At 44.8% G+C, this 8,001-nt stretch overlaps 1 protein-coding gene across 2 annotated transcripts; it reads right to left on the bottom strand.

Annotated features, from left to right (window-relative positions):
* Positions 1 to 1,679: 1,679 nt before the first annotated feature.
* On the bottom strand, positions 1,680 to 7,991 carry LOC127343702 (clp protease adapter protein ClpF, chloroplastic). 2 transcript variants are annotated; one of them, XM_051369890.2, is made up of 11 exons: positions 7,811 to 7,991; positions 5,508 to 5,862; positions 5,260 to 5,319; positions 5,095 to 5,186; positions 4,776 to 4,854; positions 4,611 to 4,704; positions 4,021 to 4,133; positions 3,179 to 3,224; positions 2,462 to 2,502; positions 2,210 to 2,368; positions 1,680 to 2,104 (listed from the first exon to the last, which is right to left on the bottom strand). In XM_051369890.2, the coding sequence occupies exons 2-10, from the start codon at positions 5,844 to 5,846 to the stop codon at positions 2,213 to 2,215; spliced, it is 1,020 nt and encodes a 339-aa protein (XP_051225850.1). In that variant the 5' UTR covers positions 5,847 to 5,862; positions 7,811 to 7,991; the 3' UTR covers positions 1,680 to 2,104; positions 2,210 to 2,212. The 2 variants fall into 2 exon arrangements, with proteins under 2 accessions (XP_051225850.1, XP_051225851.1); XM_051369891.1 differs by having other exon boundaries at positions 1,680 to 2,097.
* Between the last annotated feature and the right edge of the window lie 10 nt (positions 7,992 to 8,001).

Here is an 8,001-nt window from a genome sequence, read left to right as displayed (position 1 = left end):
AAATTATTTCTCTTTTATTGCATAGAAATTAAATCCAATAACATTTAGCATATATTATATTTATTTTCTGCATGTGCTTAGCTCATTAAAGGTGAAAGAATTTGATTTCCGCATACAGTTATTATGTCAAAACATATCGAAACCATTAAGGATCTATAACTGAAATTGGACTAGGCAAATTGACAAACACCATACAGAATTCATAACCATCATTTAAAAAAATTAACAAAGAGAAGGAGCGAATCGCATGTGATTTCCTCCCGCGGGTTGGCCTTCCACACAACGTGTCCTGTACAGGGCAGGCTTGCCTACATACAGATCGTATACGTACGCGACGGCGCCGGAGAGAGCTAAAAGGTGTCAATCTGGATGTATAACAGATGTAGCGGTGACACTTTAGCTCAACCAAGCCCTCTGAGTTGACAGCAACAAGGTCTTCGAAGAACGAAGGAACGGTGTGCAAGGGAGAAAAAGAAAATAGAGGTGCAGTGAGATTGTGAGGTATGAGCGGCGAGAGATACAAGTGATAGCTTTGCAAGTTTGCAACTGGACAAGGGCGTTGTGTGCGGAGCACAGGCCGCCGGCAACAACTCCTGTTTTGAAATTAAAAACATTAGAAGCGCTACAGGTTGTGGAGTTGTCGGGAACGATCGAGAAGCTACCAAAATACATCCACGGGAGAGTGCTGCAGGGGCGAATCCATCTGCTGACAACCGTCCGATGATGTGAAGTGGCCTTGCCTGGCGGGAGTATGGAATGGAAATGAAAATCAAATTCAAAACTGATGCACTATAGTAGTAATATAATATATATAAAATCCAAGAGTTTACTTGCTTCTACAATAAAGAGTTTTATGGCCAACGCTAAGCGTCTTCTGGCTGATCTTGGGGAAGGACCGGCCTCTTTAGTGGTCTAATTAGTGTGAAATATTGAGCATTTGATTAATGTAATACATGCGTGAAGCATTTTTAAAGTACAACATCATTTTCAATATATTTTTTGGAATCTGTAAAAACTTGTGAAAATATTATTACATTTTGAACACATCAATGTAGCCAACAACAACAACGTATTGCAACAAAATCTTATTTGTTTGCAGCAAAACAATGTTTGCAACAAAACAAATCAACACATTCCACATACCTGCCCATCGAATACAACATTAAATAAACATATCTACAATATTGGAACTGTTTGTAGCATACATCAAGAATTAGAAGGAAATGGCGCTCTTTGCTGCGCAGCATAACAATCTAGCTTTTATACATCAAAAGATCCAAAGTAAACATCATACGATCTAAGAATAACTAGAATTCTTGTTAAAAGATGAAATGTGCACAAGAAAGCGATCTCATTTTATATCTCACCAAGAAGTTCACCCTCATCAAACTTCTTTTCTGAAATCGTTGACAGTGGAACCATGCAAATCGCGTGAGCAAGTTGCAAGTAATATGGAGCAAGTTGCAAGTAATGTTGTTTACCAACCAACAGGTACATTCGTTCGTTTAATCAGAAGCGTGCTTGACTGTTCGGTTACGAGACAACAAGACCCAAAACGTTTCGAACAGCTAGTACTCCACTTGTCCGGGGCATGAAGACTCCTGAGCCGGGTACCTTCACCCTTTCTTCCAGGTTGTCAAACATGTGGCCTCCACGGAAGATAAGTGCAACATCTGTACTGTACCTAAAACCTTTCTTATTCTATATACTTCAGCAAAATTGCAAGTATGATGTATGTAGCTATGTACATATCAGAGGGTTCACAGGCAGATATGCACTACAAATACATAAGGATCTTCTTTACATTCCCAGACATTAGAACCATTCACACTCAATCGCAGGGAGGAAGTTGCAGCTTGCAAGTTTAATCTTTGCAATCATGCCTGGACTGCCCAGTGCATATAACCCCCATCTGCAAGGTCGGATCCTACACGTAGCTTCTCTCCTTGCAGGTTTCTGTGCACTCTTGCGATTCTGTGATGGCTCGGTCATCACAAACATTTGCCCACTGCTATGTAGCTATCAGATCGTACCTATGCTATCCATCGTTCTAAATCCTTGGTGGTGGTGGTGCATCAGGAATGGTATACAAAATTCCTGTTACCTGATTGAAAATTAGATTAAGCTGGGAATCTATTTTCCTGGCAAAAGGAACAGTTGACAGTGTATTTGAAAATAGTTGAACCCCACACTGTCAGTGCATCCTCACCGTTCAGCTATTTGTACTGCCATCATCGTCATTTTCATCTCCAGAAGCTTCATACCGTGGCTGGTCATACTTCTCACGGAGTTGCTTAACAGGAATAAAGTCCCGAGCTGTGTCCTCACCAAAAAATAGGAATTCGGTGTAGGGGTGTTCAAATCTTCCCTGTATTAGAAGACACAAAACATCAACAATTCAATTTGACAAAAAGAAGAAGAAGAGAGGAAACAACCGAGAAAAAGAGGAACTCAAACCCACTTTCTCTGATTCTTCAGCTTCTGACAGATTTTCTTCCGCAACTGAAATTACAAATCTATAAGCATATCTCAAAATGGCAATGCTAAACCAAAAACGAATACATTTGATTATGAAATAGCCCGCTATCTTCTTTTATGGCACCATTTAATTATTTAACACATAAAAAGGAATGCTTATTGAAGTTTCAGACAGTAGACATTTTTTTATCTGTTTCCACCAAAAACACTTATTGACGACGACTCTTTAATCTATGGTATCCCAGAACAGCGGAATCAGCACGCAGTTGATCCACCTTTGCTGAGCAAAGGTCGTTCATAGCAAACAGACTGGAGAAGCTTCTGAATTATAGTCCGTATGTACAACCGTACAAGGCCAAACTAAGTCGACTTCTTCTCAGTTTCGGTTGTTTCAAAAACTGCAGCTAGACTGTATACTGGTTCCAAATAATGGAACTTGCCAGGGTTTCCCCCGTCTTTCTCAACAAAAGCAAAGGTGCAAGGTAACATAGTGAAACTCTGAATTCTATTCTTAAACATATTTTGACAAGTTTCATGAATAAGAGCAATAGCAAAAACTAAAAAATACAATAAAGCTGATTCAGCATATGGCATCTGAAGACAACAGAAAGGGCATGTATTCTTTTCACTGAAAAGAAAATTTAAAGGACCCACATAGTAATAATAGCAATATCAAATGAGGAAAACAAGAGAACAATACCATATGCCACAAGGAGTTCTGGATCAGCGTATACATCAACTAGCACCTGGAATAATACCAAAACATCATAATGTGTTTGAAAAGACTAGGGACACTGTCAATTAAATTGCAGACATATAGCATGCAGAGCAATGATGTAGCTAAAGCAAAGTCCAATGAAGATGCCAATAGACAGAGAAAGAGTAAATTTAACACTAACAAGTTTTCCTCCTGAAGGACATGAAAAAACAAGGACTAGTAAATATCATCCGTGAGTGGAGGAGTGGATGTACAATCTCATGACCTGGTTTATGTCCCTCATGGACACGAATTCTGTTCCTAGTTAGTGCATATTCGGGCTTCCCCTAGAGTTTTGTTTGAGAACAAAAAAAGCCTCACCTCAGATCCATAATTCAAAGCCTTTCTGTGTTATACTGCGAGGAGCAAAGTAAGAACAATGCTAGACATATATTGCTATGGTGAGCTTTCTTCGATGGTAACTAAGTCATAGGAAAGAATAGTTCACATCACGGTCAGTGAAAGGATTCTAAGAAATTTCAGGACTTGTGTGCAAGGTGTACAATCAAGGATTTCAGATCAGTAATTTGAGTTACTGGCCGCAGGAGGAAAAACAAGTGCACTAAAAGATGTCAATAATTATCAAGTCAGCAAATAACTAAGTTCAGCCTTTGCCAGGAATTGTATACTGATGTCGTTATGCTAATCTAACACCCATGTAGATTGATGTAAAGCTGATAAAATCAGCGTTAACTATACCATGCAGATCCTACAAGGAAAAAAAGCTGAGATTTTCTCAGATCTGTGGATACTGAGGAGCAACTTAAACTGGAAGCAGCATTTACTTGGTAAAAAGGCTGATTTGGTCCTTTGGACAACTTCTCCACATTTGCTGTCTCCATCCATGACTTGGATTCACAGCACACGGGATCCATGCCACATATCACAGCTCTATATCCTTCAGCAGAAGAAATCAAAGAAAAAAAACAAACTAGTGTCATATGAGTGATTGTTGAATATTGAGTGTTGAACTAAAAAAGTATCAAGCGCAATGAAAAATAAAAGAACAAAGCTAAAATCAAGGAAAAACTGAACTAATCCAAACCATATAATGCTGTAGTATAGTTAGTTGCATAGCTGCTAGAAATGCATATTTGTTACTTTCAGTGGTTCAGTCCTAACTGTAGGAACGGAAACTGATCTGTTTACTCAGATAATTGACAGACTATTGCTGACAAATGATAGTGACCAACACCAATCTGTTTACTCCCTCTAGGGAAGCATTGGTTTCACCATATGAACTTACAAATCTCACCTTCAAGGATAGTGAGAAAGTATTCACATATCACATATATGTCCCCACCAGTGAGAACTTTTACAACATGAAGAATAGCTAGAGCTTTGAACAAATAGCAGATGTTAAAAACTTACTCACCATGTACCTTGTGGCGTACTTTCTGCCCAAGTCGAAACTCATATTTCACACCTTGGTATGCAAGGGCTTTAGCAGATAGTGCCAGAGAATCACCCTACATGGCATTTGAAGTCAAACAATTTCACAAAACCATCAGATGACTGGCACACCTCAGTTTTGGTATACCTCAAGTTTAGTGACTGCATCACGCAGCTCAGCTGCCAAAGCATAGTTTTCGCTTTCAATAGCTTTCTGCAAGTCTGCACTGAAAAAAAAAGAGGATAAAGCTAAGCTACCTGCCAAAAGAACCAACTTTGGAGTGCCAAACAACTATGTCTCCTTTACGAGATTCAGTAAGCTATAGCCTGCAGGGTAATTAACAAAATGGAGAACTAGAGGATGTTCATTCTATGGTTCCCTAAAAAAAGTTCATTCTATGGGAACAATATAGATGTGGAAGCATTTTAAATCTTCCCCTTAAGGGTAGAAAGAAATATTAGCATACCGTGCACGTAGAAGATCTAGAGATTTATCCTGAGCTTCATTCTTGGATGAACCTCTTTTAGCTTCACGCTGCCTGGTTATCTCTGTTTCAATCTACAAAACAAGACTCTTTAGAAAGATCCCATCCTATGAATTCAGTTACCTTGGAAGTTAAGTCATTATGTACCTCAGCGAGCTTCTCCCTCAACTGCTTTGCCGCATCAAATTGCTCTATATTCAATGCATACTGGAAAGAACCAAGTAATTAAATGTGAGGTTGGACTTGCACAGCATTTGGATGTACCAGTATCGAAAAAAGTGAAATGACGCCAGATTCGATTAGTAAACTGTACTCTAGATATTTGACTGGCAAAACCAAGAGTACGTTAAATATTATTAGTTGGGTGAGGTGATGGCACAGAAGCAAACGCTCACCTGTATCCGGGTTTGTAGATCCAGCTGGAAGTAGAAGATCAAGATGTCTTCATTTGCAGACTCACTGCGCTCGAGCCTTGCCTTAGCATTCTTGTTACTGTTACTGTTACCGCCATCTCCTCCAAACAGCCATCTAGCATTTGTCCTTACTGTAGTATTCATCTTTCTACTGTTGGTCCTCATGTGCAATTTTTCTGTACACCAACGCCATGCGTACGCTCCAGGACTCACTAAGTTTATTTTGTTAAATAACCTCAGATCACTCCTAGCAACACAGGCTAGTCTGCAGTTTGTTCCATGGAGCGAGGCAACCGAATCACATACAGAAATGCCTTGCATTGTACCTGTGATAGGCCTGAAAAGCGCAGAGTTGAACAGTTGGATCAGTTCAATCACCACACATACAGTCCTAAGTAGCTAGTCAATGGTATCTACAGCTGCACCAGAGCACACAAACAACGACATCCCTAAAGTAACAATGCCTGGTACTCAGTTATACTTTTTTTCACAAGTTGCTTGAAATCACAAAAATGCACTTGAATTATTTAGAATAACTGTCCGTGGTTAGAGCATCTCCAGCCGCGTCCCCCAAAGCGTCCCCAAATGGCGCCGGATCGAGCGTTTGGGGGACGTCGCTCCCTAGCCGCGTCCCCCAAAAACGCACCCCAAATAAATAAAAATGCACAAAAATAAAGGTTTTCATTCAAATTTGATTATATATTACAAGTTCGAATGAAAACGGCTAGATTTTATCTAACCCTAACCTACTGGCCGCCCGGCGGTGCGTTCGACGGCCCCGCCCCGTCGTCACCTCCCCTCCGCCACAGCTCCTGCTGCGCGCGCCGCCTCTCCATGTGTAGGGTGGAGGCCAGACGCTGCTGCTCCAGCAGCGCGTCGTCGCCTGCCCTCCCCTGCTGCGCCGCCTGGAGGGAGAGCTCGATGGCGCGGCGAATCTGCGCGTCTTCGCGGGCACGGGCGTCGTCCCGAAGCTTCTTCTCGACACGAAGGACTCGACGAGCGCTCGTTGCTGATCCGCCGCCTCGTCCAGGTGCAGCCCGTCGTCGTCGGACCACTCGAAGTCGTCGTCGTCCTCCTCCTCCTCCTCCGCCTCGTCCTCCTCCTCCTCCTCCATTTGTGCCGCCAACGCATCCACCCGCGCCTCCAGGCCGCCTCTGTTGCCGCCAGCGCCGACTCCCGCTGCTGACGCTCCTCCACCACCTGCTGCTGACGCTCCACAGCCTCCTGCCGCCGCTGCTCAATCGCCTCCCGCCGTTCACGGTACTGGAGCTCCCGCTCCATGTGCAGGCGCTGCCGCTCTGCACGCCACGGCTCGGCCATCTCGTCCGTCCGCCGCCGCTGCGCCTCTTCCGCTGTGGCAGCGTCGAACACCGCTATGGTGTCCGCCCGCACCGCCTCCTCCCACGCCTCGTTCTCCGCACCTTCCGGGTCGATGTTGAACTGCGGTGCTTCAGGTCGTGGAGGGGACTGGCCGGCACCGGGGCGGTTCATCATTGCGCAGTGATGTTTATGCAATGAGGTTTGTGCTTGCGGCGGAGAAAGGGGTGCCGGCGGCTGTGGTGACTGCCATTGAGGCGGGGGGGGGGGGGGGGGGGGGGTTTTATAGATGCCGTCGTCGCCAGAAGAGCGGGAAGATAGCGCGGGAAGAGGCCAGAAGCGGCTGGAAGAAAGTCGGGAACTCGCGGTGGCGTGCGAATGCCGACAACGTGTAGAGGCTACGCAGCACCGACGAGACATCTCGCCTGCCCCTCCGTCGCTATTAAGGCAAAGTTGCGGCGCTTTGTTCGTGTGTCACTGCGCGCTAATAACTTCCGTCGCGAGGCCCGCGTCTCCTCGCCTCACTTCTCGTTGTGTCCGGCTTGCCCGGAGCATCCCCTGTGTAGCAGGGATGGGCTCGGGGCGTCAGATACTGTATTGGGCCGCGCCGGACGGAAAGGGTCTTTAGGGCGCGTGGTTAGGAACGATTTTTTGTCCGCCCGTCGACTGGGTATAGAAACAGTGCATAAATCCCTAAATGTTGGTCGATATGTTCAGAGTTACTGGTAATTCCATGGATGGGAATCCAACAGGCCAGCATACAAGAGCAATTCTTCCCAACTGCACCTGCGGAGACCGAACTTTTCTCGTTTCGGCATCAACTGTCTCACAGGAAACAATATTTACACCTTATGGAAACGATAGCAGAAGGAATCTAAATATGAAGACGGGAGGAGAGGACGATAATACAAGAGCGGAGAGTGGAAGAATCAAAGGCGGGCGAGGGGATAGGAAGAGAGCTCGGTTACCGGGGGCGGCGGCCTTGCGGGAGAGGGATGAGGACGAAGCACGGCGCGGTTCGCCCAGCAAGACGGCGGCTGAGCGCGTGGGTACGGAACGAGTTGCGCTGGTGTTCGCTGCTGTGGATAGACCGGGAGCTACGGACGGGAAACCCGCCTCACCTGTGCCAGTCGTTGGTTCGAACGCGACGGCCTCTCAA

This window comes from Lolium perenne, chromosome 3 (assembly GCF_019359855.2).
Source record: "Lolium perenne isolate Kyuss_39 chromosome 3, Kyuss_2.0, whole genome shotgun sequence".
In the NCBI taxonomy this organism is placed as follows: Eukaryota; Viridiplantae; Streptophyta; class Magnoliopsida; order Poales; family Poaceae; genus Lolium; species Lolium perenne.
Note: the sequence above shows the minus strand (reverse complement) of the source record. Positions and strands in the feature narration are given on the sequence as shown.

Bases quoted from the DNA above. Each gene is read 5' to 3' on its own strand.
- LOC127343702 (XM_051369890.2), bottom strand. From the start codon at position 5,846: ATGCAAGGCATTTCTGTATGTGATTCGGTTGCCTCGCTCCATGGAACA. The intron at 5,320-5,507 runs GTGAGCGTTTGC...GGTTCTTTCCAG, and splicing joins ATCTACAAACCCGGATACAG to TATGCATTGAATATAGAGCA. The intron at 5,187-5,259 runs GTACATAATGAC...CTTGTTTTGTAG, and splicing joins TGAGGGAGAAGCTCGCTGAG to ATTGAAACAGAGATAACCAG.